This window comes from Pseudophryne corroboree, chromosome 5 (assembly GCF_028390025.1).
Source record: "Pseudophryne corroboree isolate aPseCor3 chromosome 5, aPseCor3.hap2, whole genome shotgun sequence".
Lineage (NCBI taxonomy): Eukaryota > Metazoa > Chordata > Amphibia > Anura > Myobatrachidae > Pseudophryne > Pseudophryne corroboree.
The window spans coordinates 678,645,112-678,667,352 of NC_086448.1; the positions used below are offsets into that span (position 1 = coordinate 678,645,112).

At 48.5% G+C, this 22,241-nt stretch overlaps 1 protein-coding gene across 3 annotated transcripts in view; it reads left to right on the top strand.

The window, feature by feature from the left end:
- The window catches only part of SDCBP (syndecan binding protein), a 42,820-nt gene extending 40,381 nt beyond the window's left edge, over positions 1-2,439 (top strand). For all 3 annotated transcript variants that reach the window (XM_063923765.1, XM_063923764.1, XM_063923766.1), the window contains one exon: positions 1,844-2,439. In XM_063923765.1, the coding sequence (XP_063779835.1) occupies positions 1,844-1,898 (55 nt within the window). In that variant the 3' untranslated portion in view covers positions 1,899-2,439. The remainder of the gene's footprint in view (positions 1-1,843) is intronic.
- The last annotated feature ends 19,802 nt before the right edge of the window (positions 2,440-22,241 follow it).

Sequence of the window (22,241 nt, forward strand, 5' to 3'; positions counted from 1 at the left end):
TGTTGCTGACATGGTTCATGCCGCTGACTGGAGTTCTGTTGAATGCCATGTTGTAAGGCGTGTTTGTGGTGTGAGCTGGTGTGTATCTCACCTTAGTTTAAAAATAAATTATTTTCCTCGAAATGTCCGTCTCCCTGGGCACAGTTCCTGTAACTGGAGTCTGGAGGAGGGGCATAGAGGGAAGAGCCAGGTCACACCCCTTAAAAGTCTTAAAGTGCCCATGTCTCCTGCGGATCCCGTCTATACCCCATGGTTCTTGAAGCGTCCCCAGCATCCTCTACGGACTAAGAGAAAAGGATTTACCGGTAGGTATTAAAATCCTATTTTTTCTATCCAGATTCCAGAAGTATTCTCCTGCAATTACGACAGCTGGGTACACAGGGCAGTCAGGCACACACACATACAGGGCGTGACTGCTTTAATGCTAATGGTGCTGAGCAGGCGGGATGCAGTGGGGGGCAGAGCTTTGCAAAGGCAGCCAGGCATGCGCCGCAACTTCCCACGTGGACATTTCCCCATCTCTATCTTCTCGTGCATGTGTAGAACTGTGAATGCTGCTCGTTCGCACCTAAGCTCCAATCACGGCAGACGGGCGAACAGTAACTCATCCGGTGGTGGTGGGGCCGCATTCCATTGTTTTTAAAAAAAGTAAACTTGGGCCGCAATAGTATGTGTTGTGGGCTGCATGCGGCCTTTGGGCAGCGAGTTTGACTTGTCTGAGTAGTACTTCATGGCATTGCAATAGTTCAGTATTACAGCTGTAATAATTAAATGATGTGGGAGTTCTTAGTGGGAAAGACCTTTTTTATAAGAACAGTGTTCACTTTCATTAACGTTCTCAGCTTTGTATTACATCCATTTAGTCCATTTTCAGCGGTTTGTCAGTGAAGAGCGCTGGACGGATCGAGCCATGATTTGGTCATTGTGCCTTAAACTGGCCATACCCCTAAATATTTATTGTTAGATCTGGTTGGTTGGAATGAAAATCTGGCAATGGACGAGAGCAGATTACAGTTGACCATTTGCTCCAAAACACTGGAAAACAGACCAAAATAGTCAGACAAATTGGTTAAGTCAATGTGATTTAACCAATTTGTCTGAACTACTGTTTTTGTAACTTTTACGGAATTTATGAGCAAATGGTCAATTGTCATTTGCTCTTATCCATTACCAGGCTTTCATTCCAACCAGCCAGATCGGACAATAAATCTTTAGGTGTATGGGCAACATTAGACAGAGATGGAGTTCCAGGTGTGCCTTATTCCACATAACCAGATTCTACCATTCTGTAAAAAGGATTAAGTAAATGAAGACGTTCCAATTAATGTTTGGAGACCTTCACTGGAAACTATGCAAAACGATTAAAGAAGGTGGTGAACTCACATTATATCCAGTGTATCTCTGTGAAATGAAAGGCTTGGCCTGCCTTTGTGGGTGTTTCTGACAGCATTCAACTATAGCGTCTAAATGGAAAACTGCAATATACATCCAACGTCACCCTTAACCACTGCTCTCATTAACATGTAACCTTCAGTAATTACATATTACTGTGTTTACTAATAATTGTTTGAGAAAGGTAGAATAATTTTAGATTTCCTTTCTCTATTGCTCCTGTTATAGTGGCATGTTCCTCAAGCTTTTCAGAGACTAGTTGAATCTCCCCTTCAGCATTGTGTCAGCTACAGGATCAGCCTGCACATAGTTGGCTAGTAAGGCATGCTGGGAATTGTAGTCAATAGTTGGAAAGTAACTTGTTTCCTTTTGCAGTATAAAGAAATTGGACTCAAACGTTTGTGCTACTGAGCTACCAATCACTTACGGAGATATTTGTTTCCTCCAACAGAATGGCTTCCAGTGTGATTAAGAACTTGATGGATCATTCGGTTCCTGAGGTTTAAGCAACACGTCTCTGCAGTGTCCTGACTTAATACCTTGGCAGAGCTAGAACTTCTTATTGTACAATACACATTCAGCAGTGTATCCTCTTTGAGAGTGAGCGTTTTACTAATGCATGTTAACCTCAGCATTGTATAAAAACCTCAAGACATCATTGCAGTTAATTCTGTACTTTATACGCTAACGTACCTTTACTAGGTAGAAAGATGTGCATCTTTTTAGTTAATCAAAAACCTGTTTACAGTCATATCTGGATGAGTTGGAAATATATTTTGATTACTAAGATCCACAAGTGAAATATTCTGCATTAATTCTAGCTGGCTGCCCTTATTAATGTATATCTGTATAATCTGAGCGAGAAAAATGCACTATTCTTTTAAGGAAGAAGTAAACGTGTCTGACGATATGCTGTATTTTATATTCCAGGAGAAAGCTATTTTCCTATGTATGGATCATGTTTGTCTCGCATGCCATTTTTTTTCTGCTATACATATGCGATATGTTACAAAATTATTAAAGTCCTAAAACCATTGCACAATACAAGTGTTTGCATTCATAGAATATATTCATGACACCTTTTAATTTGTTTAAATGTGTTTGCGCAGTCTATAAGTCCATATTAAAATATTAACTGTTCAAATATTGACCTGATACTGTAACGTTATCTGTTTAGTTTGTTTTTTCTTCCATTTATGCTACCATGTTAGTTGAAACCCAAATATTTTGCTTCTGTGTTGCTCTATACATTGTTTCTCTGACGTCCTAAGTGGATGCTGGGACTCCGTAAGGACCATGGGGAATAGCGGCTCCGAAGGAGACTGGGCACAACTAAAAGCTTTAGATCTAACTGGTGTGCACTGGCTCCTCCCACTATGACCCTCCTCCAGACTTCAGTTAGAATCTTGTGCCCGGCTGAGCTGGATGCACACTAGGGGCTCTCCTGAGCTAGAAAAGAAAGTATATGTTAGGTTTTTTATTTTCAGTGAGATCTGCTGGCAACAGACTCACTGCTACGAGGGACTAAGGGGAGAAGAAGCGAACCTACCTGCCTGGAGATAGTTTGGGCTTCTTAGGCTACTGGACACCATTAGCTCCAGAGGGATCGAACACAGGACCCGACCTCGATCGTTCGGTCCCGGAGCCGCGCCGCCGTCCCCCTTACAGAGCCAGAAGCATGAAGATGGTCCTGGAAATCGGCGGCAGAAGACTTCGGTCTTCAACAAGGTAGCGCACAGCACTGCAGCTGTGCGCCATTGCTCCTCATGCACACCTCACACTCCGGTCACTGATGGGTGCAGGGCGCTGGGGGGGGGCGTCCTGAGCAGCAATATTAACACCTTGGCTGGCAAAACATCACAATATATAGTCCCAGAGGCTATATATGTGATAAATACCCCTGCCAGAATCCATGAAAAAAGCGGGAGAAAAGTCTGCCGAAAAAGGGGCGGGGCTATCTCCCTCAGCACACTGGCGCCATTTTTCCCTCACAGCTCCGCTGGAAGGATCGCTCCCTGGCTCTCCCCTGCAGTTTAGAGTACAAAAGGGTAAAAAAGAGAGGGGGGGCACTAAATTTAGGCGCAGCAAATATATAATATAAGCAGCTATAAGGGAAAACACTCAATTATAGTGTAAATCCCTGTGTTATATAGCGCTCTGGTGTGTGCTGGCATACTCTCTCTCTGTCTCCCCAAAGGGCTTTGTGGGGTCCTGTCCTCTGTCAGAGCATTCCCTGTGTGTGTGCGGTGTGTCGGTACGGCTGTGTCGACATGTTTGATGAGGAGGCTTATGTGGAGGCGGAGCAGATGCCGATAAATGTGATGTCACCCCCTGCGGGGTCGACACCTGAGTGGATGGTTCTGTGGAAGGAATTATGCGACAGTGTCGACTCCTTGCATAAAAGGTTTGACGACATACCAAATATGGGACAGCCGGCTTCTCAGCCTGTACCTGCCCAGGCGTCTCAAAAGCCATCAGGGGCTCTAAAACGCCCGCTACCTCAGATGGCAGACACAGATGTCGACACGGATACTGACTCCAGTGTCGACGACGATGAGACTAATGTAACTTCCAATAGGGCCACACGTTATATGATTGAGGCAATGAAAAATGTGTTGCATATTTCTGATGTTACCCCAGGTACCACAAAAAAGGGTATTATGTTTGGAGAGAAAAAACTACCAGTAGTTTTTCCTCCATCTGCGGAATTAAATGAAGTGTGTGAAGAAGCGTGGCTTCCCCCGATAAGAAACTGGTAATTTCTAAAAGGTTACTAATGGCGTACCCTTTCCCGCCAGAGGATAGGTCACGTTGGGAAACATCCCCTAGGGTGGATAAAGCACTCACACGCTTGTCAAAGAAGGTGGCACTACCGTCTCCGGATACGGCCGCCCTAAAGGAACCTGCTGATAGAAAGCAGGAGGCTATCCTGAAATCTGTATATATGCACACAGGTATTATACTGAGACCAGCTATTGCTTCAGCATGGATGTGCAGTGCTGCAGCTGCGTGGTCAGATTCCCTGTCGGAAAATATTGATACCCTAGACAGGGACACTATATTGCTAACCGTAGAGCATATTAAAGACGCAGTCTTATACATGAGAGATGCACAGAGGGATATTTGCCGGCTGGCATCTAAAATAAGTGCAATGTCCATTTCTGCCAGGAGAGGGTTATGGACTCGGCAGTGGACAGGTGATGCAGATTCTAAAAGGCACATGGAAGTTTTGCCTTATAAGGGTGAGGAGTTGTTCGGGGATGGTCTCTCGGACCTCGTTTCCACAGCAACAGCTCGGAAGTCTACATTTTTACCCCATGTTCCCTCACAGCCAAAGAAAGCACCGTATTATCAGGTACAGTCCTTTCGGCCCAATAAGGGCAAGCGGGTTAAAGGCGCGTCCTTTCTACCCAGAGGCAGAGGTAGAGGGAAAAAGCTGCAGCATACAGCCAGTTCCCAGGAGCAAAAGTCCTCCCCCGCTTCCTCTAAGTCCACCGCATGACGCTGGGGCTCCACAGGCGGAGCCAGGTACGGTGGGGGCCCGTCTCAAAAACTTCAGCAATCAGTGGGCTCGCTCACGGGTGGATCCTTGGATCCTTCAAGTAGTATCTCAGGGGTACAAGCTGGAATTCGAGACGTCTCCCCCCCCCCCGCCGTTTCCTCAAATCTGCCTTACCAACAACTCCCTCAGGCAGGGAGGCAGTGTTAGAGGCAATTCACAAGCTGTATTCCCAGCAGGTGATAGTCAAAGTGCCCCTACTTCAACAAGGACGGGGTTACTATTCCACAATGTTTGTGGTACCGAAACCGGACGGTTCGGTGAGACCCATTTTAAATTTGAAATCCTTGAACACATATATAAAAAAATTCAAGTTCAAGATGGAATCGCTCAGGGCGGTTATTGCAAGCCTGGACGAGGGGGATTACATGGTATCACTGGACATCAAGGATGCTTACCTGCATGTCCCCATTTACCATCCTCACCAGGAGTACCTCAGATTTGTGGTACAGGATTGTCATTACCAATTCCAGTCGTTGCCGTTTGGTCTATCCACGGCTCCGAGGGTATTTACCAAGGTAATGGCCGAAATGATGATACTCCTTCGAAAGAAGGGAGTTTTAATTATCCCGTTCTTGGACGATCTCCTGATAAAGGCGAGGTCAAGGGAGCAGTTGTTGGTCGGGGTAGCACTATCTCGGGAGGTGCTACAACAGCACGGCTGGATTCTAAATATTCCAAAGTCACAGCTGGTCCCTACGACACGTCTACTGTTCCTGGGGATGGTTCTGGACACAGAACAGAAAAAAGTGTTTCTCCCGGAGGAGAAGGCCAAGGAGCTGTCATCTCTAGTCAGAGGCCTCCTAAAACCAAAACAGGTGTCGGTGCATCACTGCACGCGGATCCTGGGAAAGATGGTAGCTTCCTACGAAGCAATTCCATTCGGCAGGTTCCATGCAAGAACCTTTCAGTGGGACCTGTTGGACAAGTGGTCCGGATCCTTCAGATGCATCGGCTGATAACCCTGTCTCCGAGGACCAGGGTGTCTCTGCTGTGGTGGCTGCAAAGTGCTCATCTTCAAGAGGGCCGCAGATTCGGCATACAGGACTGGGTCCTGGTGACCACGGATGCCAGCCTTCGGGGCTGGGGGGCAGTCACTCGGGGAAGAAACTTCCAAGGACTATGGTCAAGTCAGGAGACTTCCCTACACATAAATATTCTGGAACTGAGGGCCATTTACAATGCCCTAAGTCAGGCAAAACCCCTGCTTCAAAACCAGCCGGTACTGATCCAGTCAGACAACATCACGGCAGTCGCCCATGTAAACCGACAGGGCGGCACAAGAAGCAGGACGGCGATTGCAGAAGCCACAAGGATTCTCCGATGGGTGGAAAATCACGTGTTAGCACTGTCAGCAGTGTTCATTCCGGGAGTGGACAACTGGGAAGCAGACTTCTTCAGCAGACACGACCTCCACCCGGGAGAGTGGGGACTTCATCCGGAAGTCTTCCAACTGATTGTAAACCGTTGGGAAAAGCCACAGGTGGACAAACAAACAGCTAGAAAGATATTGCGCCAGGTCGAGAGACCCTCAGGCGATAGCTGTGGACGCTCTAGTGACACCGTGGGTGTACCGGTCGGTTTATGTGTTCCCTCCTCTTCCTCTCATACTAAAGGTACTGAGGATAATAAGGAGAAGAGGAGTAAGAACTATACTCATTGTTCCGGATTGGCCAAGAAGAGCTTGGTACCCGGAACTTCAAGAAATTATCTCAGAGGACCCATGGCCTCTGCTGTTCAGACAGGACCTGCTGCAGCAGGGGCCCTGTCTGTTCCAAGATTTACCGCGGCTGCGTTTGACGGCATGGCGGTTGAACACCGGATCCTGAAGGAAAAGGGCATTCCGGAGGAAGTCATTCCTACGCTGATTAAAGCTAGGAAAGAAGTTACCGCAAACCATTATCACCGCATTTGGCGAAAATATGTTGCGTGGTGTGAGGCCAGGAAGGCCCCAACGGAGGAATTCAGCTGGGCCATTTTCTGCACTTCCTACAGTCAGGGGTGACTATGGGCCTAAAATTGGGTTCCATTAAGGTCCAGATTTCGGCTCTATCGATTTTCTTCCAGAGAGAACTGACTTCACTACCTGAAGTTCAGACTTTTGTTAAGGAAGTGCTGCATATTCAGCCCCCTTTTGTGCCTCCAGTGGCACCTTGGGCTCTCAACGTGGTGTTGGATTTCCTAAAGTCACATTGGTTTGAGCCACTTAAAACCGTGGAATTTAAATATCTCACGTGGAAAGTGGTCATGTTGTTGGCTTCGGCCAGGCATGTATCAGAATTGGCGGCTTTGTCATGTAAAAGCCCTTATCTGATTTTCCATATGGATAGGGCAGAATTGAGGACTCGTCCCCAGTTTCTCCCTAAGGTGGTATCAGCTTTTCATCTGAACCAACCTATCGTGGTGCCTGCGGCTACTAAAGACTTGGAGGCTTCCAAGTTGTTGGACGTAGTCAGGGCCCTGAAAATCTATGTTTCCAGGACAGCTGGAGTCAGAAAGACTGACTCGCTATTTATCCTGTATGCGCCCAACAAGTTGGGTGCACCTGCTTCAAAGCAGACTATTGCTCGCTGGATCTGTAGTACGATTCAGCTTGCACATTCTGCGGCTGGACTGCCGCATCCTAAATCAGTGAAAGCCCATTCCACGAGGAAGGTGGGCTCTTCTTGGGCGGCTGCCCGAGGGGTCTCGGCTCTACAACTTTGCCGAGCAGCTACTTGGTCGGGGTCAAACACATTTGCTAAATTCTACAAGTTTGACACCCTGGCTGAGGAGGACCTAGAGTTTGCCCATTCGGTGCTGCAGAGTCATCCGCACTCTCCCGCCCGTTTGGGAGCTTTGGTATAATCCCCATGGTCCTTACGGAGTCCCAGCATCCACTTAGGACGTCAGAGAAAATAAGAATTTACTCACCGGTAATTCTATTTCTCGTAGTCCGTAGTGGATGCTGGGCGCCCATCCCAAGTGCGGATTGTCTGCAATACTTGTATATAGTTATTGTTTAACTAAAGGGTTATTGTTGAGCCATCTGTTGAGAGGCTCAGTTGTTGTCATACTGTTAACTGGGTATTGTATCACGAGTTATACAGTGTGATTGGTGTGGCTGGTATGAGTCTTACCCGGGATTCAAAATCCTTCCTTATTGTGTCAGCTCTTCCGGGCACTGTATCCTAACTGAAGTCTGGAGGAGGGTCATAGTGGGAGGAGCCAGTGCACACCAGTTAGACCTAAAGCTTTCTTTTAGTTGTGCCCAGTCTCCTGCGGAGCCGCTATTCCCCATGGTCCTTACGGAGTCCCAGCATCCACTACGGACTACGAGAAATAGAATTACCGGTGAGTAAATTCTTATTTCTCTGACGTCCTAGTGGATGCTGGGGACTCCGTCAGGACCATGGGGATTAGCGGCTCCGCAGGAGACAGGGCACAAAAATAAAGCTTTAGGATCAGGTGGTGTGCACTGGCTCCTCCCCCTATGACCCTCCTCCAAGCCTCAGTTAGGTTTTTGTGCCCGTCCGAGCAGGGTGCAATCTAGGTGGCTCTCCTAAAGAGCTGCTTAGAAAAAGTTTTTAGGTTTTTTATTTTACAGTGAGTCCTGCTGGCAACAGGCTCACTGCAACGAGGGACTTAGGGGAGAAGAAGTGAACTCACCTGCGTGCAGGATGGATTGGCTTCTTAGGCTACTGGACACCATTAGCTCCAGAGGGATCGAACACAGGCCCAGCCATGGAGTCCGGTCCCGGAGCCGCGCCGCCGACCCCCTTGCAGATGCCGAAAAGTGAAGAGGTCCAGAAACCGGCGGCAGAAGACTTTTCAGTCTTCATGAGGTAGCGCACAGCACTGCAGCTGTGCGCCATTGTTGTCACACACTTCACACCAGCGGTCACGGAGGGTGCAGGGCGCTGCGGGGGGCGCCCTGGGCAGCAATGAGATTACCTTGTTCTGGCTAAAAAATACATCACATATAGCCCCTGGGGCTATATGGATGTATTTAACCCCTGCCAGGTCTCAGAAAAACGGGAGAAGAAGCCCGCCGAAAAGGGGGCGGAGCCTATTCTCCTCAGCACACAGCGCCATTTTCCCTCACAGAAATGCTGGTGGGAAGGCTCCCAGGCTCTCCCCTGCACTGCACTACAGAAACAGGGTTAAAACAGAGAGGGGGGGGCACTTATTTGGCGATATGATTATATATATTAAGATGCTATAAGGGAAAAACACTTATATAAAGGTTGTCCCTGTATAATTATAGCGTTTTGGTGTGTGCTGGCAAACTCTCCCTCTGTCTCCCCAAAGGGCTAGTGGGGTCCTGTCCTCTATCAGAGCATTCCCTGTGTGTGTGCTGTGTGTCGGTACGTGTGTGTCGACATGTATGAGGACGATGTTGGTGAGGAGGCGGAGCAATTGCCTGTAATGGTGATGTCACTCTCTAGGGAGTCGACACCGGAATGGATGGCTTATTTAGGGAATTACGTGATAATGTCAACACACTGCAAGGTCGGTTGACGACATGAGACGGCCGGCAAACCAATTAGTACCTGTCCAGGCGTCTAAAACACCGTCAGGGGCTTTAAAACGCCCATTTACCTCAGTCGGTAGACACGGACACTGACTCCAGTGTCGACGGTGAAGAAACAAACGTATTTTCCATTTGGGCCACACGTTACATGTTAAGGGCAATGAAGGAGGTGTTACATATTTCTGATACTACAAGTACCACAAAAGAGGGTATTATGTGGGGTGTGAAAAAACTACCTGTAGTTTTTCCTGAATCCGATAAATTAAATGAAGTGTGTGATGATGCGTGGGTTTTCCCCGATAGAAAATTATTGGCGTTATACCCTTTCCCGCCAGAAGTTAGGGCGCGTTGGGAAACACCCCTTAGGGTGGATAAGGCGCTCACACGCTTATCAAAACAAGTGGCGTTACCGTCTCCAGGGAAGAGGGATACGGCCGCCCTCAAGGAGCCAGCTGATAGGAGGCTGGAAAATATCCTAAAAAGTATATACACACATACTGGTGTTATACTGCGACCAGCGATCGCCTCAGCCTGGATGTGCAGCGCTGCGGTGGCTTGGTCGGATTCCCTGACTGAAAATATTGATACCCTTGACAGGGACAGTATTTTATTGACTATAGAGCATTTAAAGGATGCATTTCTATATATGCGAGATGCACAGAGGGATATTTGCACTCTGGCATCAAGAGTAAGTGCGATGTCCATATCTGCCAGAAGATGTTTATGGACACGACAGTGGTCAGGTGATGCAGATTCCAAACGGCACATGGAAGTATTGCCGTATAAAGGGGAGGAGTTATTTGGGGTCGGTCCATCGGACCTGGTGGCCACGGCAACAGCTGGAAAATCCACCTTTTTTACCCCAAGTCACATCTCAGCAGAAAAAGACACCGTCTTTTCAGCCTCAGTCCTTTCGTCCCCATAAGGGCAAGCAGGCAAAAGGCCAGTCATATCTGCCCAGGGATAGAGGAAAGGGAAGAAGACTGCAGCAGGCAGCCCATTCCCAGGAACAGAAGCCCTCCACCGCTTTTGCCAAGTCCTCAGCATGACGCTGGGGCCTTACAAGCGGACTCAGGTGCGGTGGGGGGTCGTCTCAAGAGTTTCAGCGCGCAGTGGGCTCACTCGCAAGTGGACCCCTGGATCCTACAAGTAGTATCCCAGGGGTACAGATTGGAAGTTCGAGACGTCTCCCCCTCGCAGGTTCCTGAAGTCTGCTTTACCAACGTCTCCCTCCGACAGGGAGGCAGTATTGGAAACAATTCACAAGCTGTATTCCCAGCAGGTGATAATCAAAGTACCCCTCCTACAACAAGGAAAGGGGTATTATTCCACACTATATTGTGGTACTGAAGCCAGACTGCTAGGTGAGACCTATTCTAAATCTGAAATATTTGAACACTTACATACAAAGGTTCAAATCAAGATGGAGTCACTCAGAGCAGTGATAGCGAACCAGGAAGAAGGGGACTATATGGTGTCCCTGGACATCAAGGATGCTTACCTCCATGTCCAAATTTGCCCTTCTCACCAAGGGTACCTCAGGTTCGTGGTACAAAACTGTCACTATCAGTTTCAGACGCTGCCGTTTGGATTGTCCACGGCACCCCGGGTCTTTACCAAGGTAATGGCCGAAATGATGATTCTTCTTCAAAGAAAAGGCGTCTTAATTATCCCTTACTTGGACGATCTCCTGATAAGGGCAAGGTCCAGAGAACAGTTGGAGGTCGGAGTAGCACTATCTCAAGTAGTTCTACGACAGCACGGGTGGATTCTAAATATTCCAAAATCGCAGCTGTCTCCGACGACACGTCTGCTGTTCCTAGGGATGATTCTGGACACAGTCCAGAAAAAGGTGTTTCTCCCGGAGGAGAAAGCCAGGGAGTTATCCGAGCTAGTCAGGAACCTCCTAAAACCAGGAAAAGTGTCAGTGCATCATTGCACAAGGGTCCTGGGAAAAATGGTGGCTTCTTACGAAGCGATTCCATTCGGCAGATTTCACGCAAGAACTTTTCAGTGGGATCTGCTGGAAAAATGGTCCGGATCGCATCTTCAGATGCATCAGCGGATAACCCTGTCTCCAAGGACAAGGGTGTTTCTTCTGTGGTGGCTGCAGAGTGCTCATCTACTAAAGGGCCACAGATTCGGCATTCAGGACTGGGTCCTGGTGACCACGGATGCCAGCCTGAACGGCTGGGGAGCAGTCACACAAGGAAAAAATTTCCAGGGAGTGTGATCAAGTCTGGAGACTTCTCTCCACATAAATATACTGGAGCTAAGAGCAATTTACAATGCTCTAAGCTTAGCAAGACCTCTGCTTCAAGGTCAGCCGGTATTGATCCAGTCGGACAACATCACGGCAGTCGCCCACGTAAACAGACTGGGCGGCACAAGAAGCAGGAGGGCAATGGCAGAAACTGCAAGGATTCTTCGCTGGGCGGAAAATCATGGGTTAGCACTGTCAGCAGTGTTCATTCCGGGAGTGGACAACTGGGAAGCAGACTTCCTCAGCACGACCTCCACCCGGGAGAGTGGGGACTTCATCGGGAAGTCTTCCACATGATTGTGATCCGTTGGGAAAGACCAAAGGTGGACATGATGGCGTCCCGCCTGAACAAAAAACTGGACAGGTATTGCGCCAGGTCAAGAGACCCTCAGGCAATAGCTGTGGACGTTCTGGTAACACCGTGGGTGTACCAGTCGGTGTATGTGTTCCCTCCTCTGCTTCTCATACCTAAGGTACTGAGAATTATAAGACGTAGAGGAGTAAGAACTATACTCGTGGCTCCGGATTGGCCAAGAAGGACTTGGTACCCGGAACTTCAAGAGATGCTCACAGAGGACTCATGGCCTCTGCCGCTAAGAAGGGACTTGCTTCAGCAAGTACCATGTCTGTTCCAAGACTTACCGCGGCTGCGTTTGACGGCATGGCGGTTGAACGCCGGATCCTAAGGAAAAAAGGCATTCCGGAAGAGGTAATTCCTACCCTGGTCAAAGCCAGGAAGGAGGTGACCGCACAACATTATCACCACATGTGGCAAAAATATGTTGCGTGGTGTGAGGCCAGGAAGGCCCCACGAAGAAATTTCAACTCGGTCGATTCCTGCATTTCCGGCAAACAGGAGTGTCTATGGGCCTCAAATTGGGGTCCAGTAAGGTTCAAATTTCGGCCCTGTCGATTTTCTTCCAGAAAGAATTGGCTTCAGTTCCTGAAGTCCAGAAGTTTGTCAAGGGAGTACTGCATATACAACCCCCTTTTGTGCCTCCAGTGGCACTGTGGGATCTCAACGTAGTTCTGGGATTCCTCAAATCACATTGGTTTAAACCGCTCAAATCTGTGGATTTGAAATATTTCACATGGAAAGTGACCATGATGTTGGCCCTGGCCTCGGCCAGGCGAGTGTCAGAATTGGCGGCTTTGTCTCACAAAGGCCCATATCTGATTGTCCATTCGGACAGGGCAGAGCTGCGGACTCGTCCCCAGTTTCTCCCTAAGGTGGTGTCAGCGTTTCACCTGAACCAGCTTATTGTGGTACCTGCGGCTACTAGGGACTTGGAGGACTCCAAGTTGCTAGATGTTGTCAGGGCCCTGAAAATATAGGTTTCCAGGACGGCTGGAGTCAGCAAAACTGACTTGCTGTTATCCTGTATGCACCCAACAAACTGGGTGCTCTTGCTTCTAAGCAGACGATTGCTAGTTGGATGTGTAGTACAATTCAGCTTGCACATTCTGTGGCAGGCCTGCCACAGCCAAAATATGTAAATGCCCATTCCACAAGGAAGGTGGGCTCATCTTGGGCGGCTGCCCGAGGGGTCTCGGCTTTACAACTTTGCCGAGCTGCTACTTGGTCAGGGGCACACCCTGGCTGAGGAGGACCTGGAGTTCTCTCACTCGGTGCTGCAGAGTCATCCGCACTCTCCCGCCCGTTTGGGAGCTTTGGTATAATCCCCATGGTCCTGACGGAGTCCCCAGCATCCACTAGGACGTCAGAGAAAATAAGATTTTACTTACCGATAAATCTATTTCTCGTAGTCCGTAGTGGATGCTGGGCGCCCATCCCAAGTGCGGATTGTCTGCAATACTTGTATATAGTTATTGTTACAAAAAAATCGGGTTGTTATTGTTGTGAGCCGTCTGTTCAGAGGCTCCTACGTTTGTCATACTGTTAACTGGGTTCAGATCACAAGTTGTACGGTGTGATTGGTGTGGCTGGTATGAGTCTTACCCGGGATTCAAAATCCTTCCTTATTGTGTACGCTCGTCCGGGCACAGTATCCTAACTGAGGCTTGGAGGAGGGTCATAGGGGGAGGAGCCAGTGCACACCACCTGATCCTAAAGCTTTATTTTTGTGCCCTGTCTCCTGCGGAGCCGCTAATCCCCATGGTCCTGACAGAGTCCTCAGCATCCACTACGGACTACGAGAAATAGATTTATCGGTAAGTAAAATCTTATTTTTCCCTACTTCTGGGTGACAGAGGCTTCATAAAATGGCTGTGTTTTTGTGAATTGTTTGCTCTGTTCATAAATATGCATTGGTCACACACTACCGTAGCATGGCTAAACGAAGACCCGCATTTCTGCCTGTTTTTAGACCCGTTTTATCAGTGTTTGGCCAGTATGCTCATGCCTACATACTACAGTACATGATAAAACAGCCGATCACTCAGTTATTGGCAAAGCTAGCTATAGTGGGTAGCTAGTGTTTTCTGTTCTATGTGCTGGAACACAGCTATATTCATTACTGATTGATACAGTTTAAAAAATCAACAGCACTAAGTAAATTACTTGAGTCCTCCTCTATACCTAGACTGGCCATCCGTAAGTCCGTTGTAATGAAGTGCCCGTTGAGCTGGGCTGTTTTCAGGCTGCTGTAAGCAGTGACTTTTGTTCTAATTCTTTTTTATTTATTTTTATTGACTCATTAGGGAACCTTTGGGTCTCTTCCCAGCACCCATCACACTTCTCTGTTGGGCTTGGCCACTACTGTCTCAGACTTAGCATGCCACCTTGTGCTGCGCAATAGAGGTACATCATTTTTATTTTGGGTCACAGCCAGTGCCTAACACCAATGGAAAGGCATACATTAATATCTTAGTGTCAGGGAACTTTAGTCAGACATCTCAAGGAAGCCTATTTGCCTGCCTGAGGCAGGTGAAACAAAATCGGATAGCCCCCGGTGAAGCAATGACAGCAGGTAATTGGATACCTCCAACAGAGTCCAATAAATCTCTTCATGCTGCTCAGGGTCCATAATTTAACCCTATAGTAAACTTACATCAAAAGCCATCTACCTTCAACCAATGAAATATCATGGGTTCATGGTATATTGCGTTTAGTGGAAGGTTTGCTATAGGTACTGTATCTTCTTTAAGAAGAATATTAGAACCTGTAGTTCAGTTTCTTGTATTCAGAAAGGTCAGGCCATCTAATTGCAAGAATTTCTGCATCTATTTATCATCGCAGATGGAGTATGTCAGTTAAGGTTTGTACACATGGTGAGATCCTTGCTATGTCCGATTTTGACTATGCGATTTCCCTTGAACTCCCCCAGATAGTCAAAATCTGTACTATCTGTGCTTGAGATTTTGACTATACTTTGTACTAGATAGTCAAGATTGACTTGCCTGCACAGTCTATCTAGCCTTACGATACCGACCCCACGGGAGCGCGCATCGGGATCGAATCTGTATCGCAAGCTGCCTAACACCTTGAGATATGCACTAACCTTTCATAAGATTTTGACTATATAGTCAAAATCTTACAGATTTATCTCACCGTGTGTACACACCTTCAGATTCTGATCCAGAGTTTTCCTCAGTAGCTGAGGAAGGTCCAATGAATTCTATAGGCATGGGGTCTTTGATTCAAGCCTTCAAGCCTTATATTTACTTGTCAAGTTTGCAGAAAACTGTTCTCTACCAGGGATAATCACAAAAGAGAAAATCCGCCAAAGGAAGATTTTCTAGTTCAACAATTTATCCCTAACCAAAGTACAGCAATACATGGATAGTACAGATAGGAAGGTTGAGAGAACAATACAACTTATTTTTCTGTTGCGGGGTACACTGGGCTCCACAAGGATATACATAGGGGTGTAGAGTAGGATCTTGTTCCAAAGCACCAACAGGCTCAAAAGCTTTGACCTTCTTCCCAAGATGCATAGCGCTGCCTCCTATATCACCCCGCCTCCGTGCACAGGAGCTCAGTTTGTAGTTGGTGCTTGCAGTGCAAGCATGTGACAGAAAGAGCTGCTCACAGCAGCTCCAGAAAGTTTTTTTTCTGAGGAAAAAAGAAGACTACAAGGGCTGCAGCAGAGGCACAGATTGTGCTGGATGTCAGTAGACATTGCCTGCTGCAGCTCCATCTCTCCCCCAGCGGCGCTGTACACTCCCGTGCCCTGGTGGCCAGGTACCTACAGCAGGGTGCTCCAGTTTTCTTCCAAGTTAGTGACACACGGCTGGGGCTCTCTGGGATCGCGTGGCCGCACTTCGGGAGGAGGTAAGTGGGTCCCGCTCGCGGGACCCGCACTTTATCGCGATCCGGCGCGGTCAGTGGGAGGCGGGCCGTGCGCGCTGGCGGTGGACACTGGCAGTACAGGCGATCCCACTAGATCACCAGGGCATGGGTGCAGGTCAGGTTTTCTCTCTAAACCTTTTTTACAAGTAGCCCGCAGTACCCGGTGGTTTTGCCAGCAGAGGGGATAAGGGTTAGACCTGGAGCCCCTCCCTCAGCCCCAGGGCGCCATTTCCCGCAAATGTTCCCGCCCTGGAGCTGCATATCTGTCTCTACCTCACTCCCTGGCAGTGTCTGCGGCGCCATTATCCCTCAGCTCACTGTTCCTGGGAATGCTTGGGCAAATCCTCCTATGTAAAGCCGCCTGGTTGTCAGTGCTGTGACTTTACAAGACACTTAAATATTCTACCTGCCTTTTTTAGTCCGTATTAGTTAAGAAAGAGTGCACTTAGTCAGGGTTTCCTAGTACAATTACCCTGTGATATACATCCAGTTCTTACTGTGTACTGTTATATCTATTCTTATATAGCTGTGTAAGCTAGTCCAGTGCAGTATTATTGTTAGTAATAACCTCTGCATTGTACAGACTGTGACTATTTGTGTGTGCATTTGATAGCTGAGTGGTGTCAATTTCGTGTCTTTCACTCAACCTGCTATCCCTATATTCTATAACCTGCGTCAGGTTTTATCTAATATAGGATTTTCACAAAGATATACTGTATTACGTATTTTTCTCTGTGATTTAGTCACCATATCTCTCCTTTATCTCTGCTGGTGCTGACTACACTGCGCAGGGGTTTGGGCTAGAGGTATTGTGCTGCTGACAAATTGTACTGTGTTACCTGATACTGCAAGTTATATCATGTCTGCTTCTGAGGGTAACGGTTCTGGGGCTGAACACACTGCCGGTGTTGCTGAAGCCGCAGATACCTTTGAGGAGAATATAGCAGCTTTGGCCTCTGGTTCTGGGGGCTCCTTGCCCCCCAGTGGGACGGTGGCAATGGGGGCAAATAATGTCCCGCCGTGGGCCACTTTTTCCACGCTTCTGCATACGCTAGTTCATAAACTAACACCCCCTATGGGATCCCCAATGCCGGTGCAACTGTTTGTGGTCCCTGCAGCTAACCCGCAGTGGGCGGACGATTTATCTGCTCAAATAAAGAAGTTGAACCAGTCCCTGACTACTGAAAAGTCTGTCCGGCGCTCGCCTACGTCCAAGTGGTCCTCTAAGCGAGCGCTTGTCTCCTCACAATCCACTGCTGTCACTGACACCTCGTCGGATGAAGACGGCACTTACACTGACCCCACAAGTTCTGACTCAGATACGGCTGATGGGGAGGGTGGTTCACATGTGGATGTTCCTGATCTTTTGGAGGCTATTAAGTTGATTTAACAGTTTACGGATGATCCTGAGCCATCCGTTCCTCCTAAGAAACCAGATAGGTTCAAGCATCAGAAGGTGATTAAACAAGTTTTCTCTGACGTCCTAGTGGATGCTGGGAACTCCGTAAGGACCATGGGGAATAGCGGCTCCGCAGGAGACTGGGCACAAAAGTAAAGCTTTAGGACTACCTGGTGTGCACTGGCTCCTCCCCCTATGACCCTCCTCCAAGCCTCAGTTAGATTTTTGTGCCCGGCCGAGAAGGGTGCACACTAGGGGCTCTCCTGAGCTTCTTAGTGAAAGTTTAGTTTTAGGTTTTTTATTTTCAGTGAGACCTGCTGGCAACAGGCTCACTGCATCGAGGGACTAAGGGGAGAAGAAGCGAACCTACCTAAGTGGTGGTAGCTTGGGCTTCTTAGGCTACTGGACACCATTAGCTCCAGAGGGACCGAACACAGGCCCAGCCTCGGAGCTCGGTCCCAGAGCCGCGCCGCCGGCCCCCTTACAGAGCCAGAAGCAAGAAGAGGTCCGGAAAAATCGGCGGCAGAAGACATCACTCTTCAACAAGGTAGCGCACAGCACTGCAGCTGTGCGCCATTGTTACTCAGGCACACTTCATACTTCGGTCACTGAGGGTGCAGGGCGCTAGGGGGGGGCGCCCTGAGCAGCAATGTAAACACCTTGGCTGGCATAAATACACCACATATAACCCCCAGGGCTATATGGATGTATTTTAACCCCTGCCAGAACTCACCAAAAAGCGGGAGAAAAGGCCGCCGAGAAGGGGGCGGAGCCTATCTCCTCAGCACACGGGCGCCATTTTCCATCACAGCTCCGCTGGAAGGACGTCTCCCTGACTCTCCCCTGCAGTCCTGCACTACAGAAAAGGGTAAAAAAGAGAGGGGGGCACTAATTTGGCGCAGTTTTAATACTAACAGCAGCTATAAAGGGAAAAGCACATTTTATAGTGGTATTCCTGTCTATATATAGCGCTCTGGTGTGTGCTGGCATACTCTCCCTCTGTCTCCCCAAAGGGCTAGTGGGGTCCTGTCCTCTATCAGAGCATTCCCTGTGTGTGTGCGGTGTGTCGGTACGATTGTGTCGACATGTTTGAGGAGGAAAATGAGATGGAAGCGGAGCAATTGCCTATTATAGAGTTGTCACCCCCTAGGGAGTCGACACCTGAGTGGATGAGCTTATGGAAGGAATTGCGTGACAGTGTCAGCTCTTTACGACAGACAGTTGACGACATGAGACAGCCGGCTACTCAGCTTGTGCCTGTCCAGGGGTCTCAAACGCCATCAGGGGCTTTAAAACGCCCGTTACCTCAAATGGCAGACACAGACACGGATACTGACTCCAGTGTCGATGATGAGGAGACAAACGTGACTTCCACTAGGGCCACACGTTACATGATTGAAGCAATGAAAAATGTATTGCATATCTCTGATAATACAAGTACCACTAAAAAGGGTATTATGTTTGGTGAGAAAAAACTGCCTGTAGTTTTTCCTGTATCCGAGGAATTAAATGAAGTGTGTGATGAGGCGTGGGTTTCCCCCGATAAAAAACTGATAATTCCTAAAAGGTTATTGGCATCGTACCCTTTCCCGCCAGAGGATAGGGCACGTTGGGAAACACCCCCTAGGGTGGATAAAGCACTCACACGCTTGTCTAAACAGGTAGCACTACCCTCTCCTGATACGGCCGCCCTAAAGGAACCTGCCGATAGAAAGCTGGAGAATATCCTAAAATGTATTTACACTCACACGGGTGTTATACTGCGACCAGCAATCGCCTCAGCCTGGATGTGCAGTGCGGGCCTGGCGTGGTCGGATTCCCTGACTGAAAATATTGATACCCTAGATAGGGACAGTATATTACTGACTATAGAGCATTTGAAGGATGCATTTCTATATATGCGTGATGCACAGAGGGATATTTGCCGACTGGCATCAAGAGTTAGCGCGCTGTCCATTTCTGCAAGAAGAAGTTTATGGACGCGGCAGTGGTCAGGTGATGCGGATTCTAAAAGGCACATGGAAGTATTGCCTTATAAGGGGGAGGAGTTATTTGGGGTAGGTCTATCAGACCTGGTAGCCACGGCAACTGCTGGAAAATCCACATTTTTACCCCAGGTAGCTTCTCAACCTAAGAAGACGCTGTATTATCAGGCGCAGTCCTTTCGGCCCCATAAGGGCAAGCGGGCAAAAGGCGCCTCATTTCTGCCCCGTGGCAGAGGGAGAGGAAAAAGGCTGCAACAAACAGCCAGTTCCCAGGAACAAAAGCCCTCTCCCGCCTCCGCAAAGTCCTCAGCATGACGCTGGGGCTTTACAAACGGACTCAGGCACGGTGGGGGCCCGTCTCAAGAAGTTCAGTGCGCAGTGGGCCCACTCGCAAGTGGACCCCTGGATCCTTCAGGTGGTATCTCAGGGGTACAAATTGGAATTCGAGACGTCTCCCCCTCGCCGTTTTCTAAAGTCTGCTTTACCGACGTCTCCCTCAGACAGGGAGGCAGTATTGGAAGCCATTCACAAGCTATATTCCCAGCAGGTGATAATCAAGGTACCCCTCCTACAACAGGGAAAGGGGTACTATTCCACACTATTTGTGGTACCGAAGCCGGACGGCTCGGTGAGACCAATTTTAAACCTAAAATCCTTGAACACTTACATACAAAGGTTCAAATTCAAGATGGAGTCACTCAGAGCAGTGATTGCAAACCTGGAAGAAGGGGACTATATGGTGTCTCTGGACATCAAAGATGCTTACCTACATGTCCCAATTTACCCTTCTCACCAAGGGTACCTCAGGTTTGTGGTACAGAACTGTCACTATCCGTTTCAGACGCTGCCGTTTGGATTGTCCACGGCACCCCGGGTCTTTACCAAGGTAATGGCCGAAATGATGATACTCCTTCGAAGGAAGGGAGTTTTAGTTATCCCTTACTTGGACGATCTCCTGATAAGGGCAAGATCCAGGGAACAGTTGGAAGTTGGAGTAGCACTATCTCAGATAGTGCTGCGCCAGCACGGTTGGATTCTCAATATTCCAAAATCTCAGCTGATCCCGACGACACGACTTCTATTCCTAGGGATGATCCTGGACACAGTCCAGAAAAAGGTGTTTCTCCCGGAGGAGAAAGCCAGGGAGTTATCCGAACTAGTCAGAAATCTCCTAAAACCAGGCCAAGTCTCAGTGCATCAATGCACAAGGGTCCTGGGAAAGATGGTGGCTTCTTACGAAGCAATCCCATTCGGCAGATTCCACGCAAGAACCTTCCAGTGGGATCTGCTAGACAAATGGTCCGGGTCGCATCTTCAGATGCATCAGCGGATAATCTTGTCACCAAGGACAAGGGTGTCTCTCCTGTGGTGGTTGCAGAGTGCTCATCTTCTAGAGGGACGCAGATTCGGTCAAGCCTGGAGACATCACTTCACATAAATATCCTGGAGCTAAGGGCCATCTACAATGCTCTAAGCCTAGCAAGACCTCTGCTTCAAGGTCAGCCGGTGCTGATCCAGTCAGACAACATCACGGCAGTCGCCCACGTAAACAGACAGGGCGGCACAAGAAGCAGGAGGGCAATGGCAGAAGTTGCAAGGATTCTTCGCTGGGCGGAAAATCATGTGATAGCACTGTCAGCAGTGTTCATTCCGGGAGTGGACAACTGGGAAGCAGACACGACCTCCACCCGGGAGAGTGGGGACTTCACCCAGAAGTCTTCCACATGATTGTGAACCGTTGGGAAAAACCAAAGGTGGACATGATGGCGTCCCGCCTCAACAAAAAACTAGACAGGTATTGCGCCAGGTCAAGGGACCCTCAGGCAATAGCTGTGGACGCTCTGGTAACACCGTGGGTGTACCAGTCAGTGTATGTGTTCCCTCCTCTGCCTCTCATACCCAAGGTACTGAGAGTCACAGAGGACCCGTGGCCTCTACCTCTAAGAAGGGACCTGCTCCAGCAGGGACCCTGTCTGTTCCAAGACTTACCGCGGCTGCGTTTGACGGCATGGCGGTTGAACGCCGGATCCTGAAGGAAAAAGGCATTCCGGATGAAGTCATCCCTACCCTGATCAAAGCCAGGAAGGATGTAACCGTACAGCATTATCACCGTATTTGGCGTAAATATGTTGCGTGGTGCGAGGCCAGGAAGGCCCCTACAGAGGAATTTCAACTGGGTCGTTTCCTGCATTTCCTGCAAACAGGACTGTCTATGGGCCTAAAATTAGGGTCCATTAAGGTTCAAATTTCGGCCCTGTCGATTTTCTTCCAGAAAGAACTGGTTTCAGTTCCTGAAGTTCAGACGTTTGTCAAGGGGGTACTGCATATACAGCCTCCTTTTGTGCCTCCAGTGGCACCTTGGGATCTCAATGTAGTTTTGGGGTTCCTAAAATCACATTGGTTTGAACCACTCACCACTGTGGACTTAAAATATCTCACATGGAAAGTGGTAATGCTGTTGGCCCTGGCTTCAACCAGGCGTGTCTTAGAATTGGCGGCTTTATCCTATAAAAGCCCTTACCTAATTTTTCATACGGACAGGGCAGAATTGACGACTCGTCCTCAATTTCTCCCTAAAGTGGTTTCAGCGTTTCACTTGAACCAGCCTATTGTGGTACCTGCGGCTACTAGGGACTTGGAGGACTCCAAGTTGCTGGACGTAGTCAGGGCCCTGAAAATATATGTTTCCAGGACGGCTGGAGTCAGAAAATCTGACTCGCTGTTTATCTTGTATGCACCCAACAAGCTGGGTGCTCCTGCTTCTAAGCAGACTATTGCTCGTTGGATTTGTAGTACAATTCAGCTTGCACATTCTGTGGCAGGCCTGCCACAGCCAAAATCTGTAAAAGCCCATTCCACAAGGAAGGTGGGCTCATCT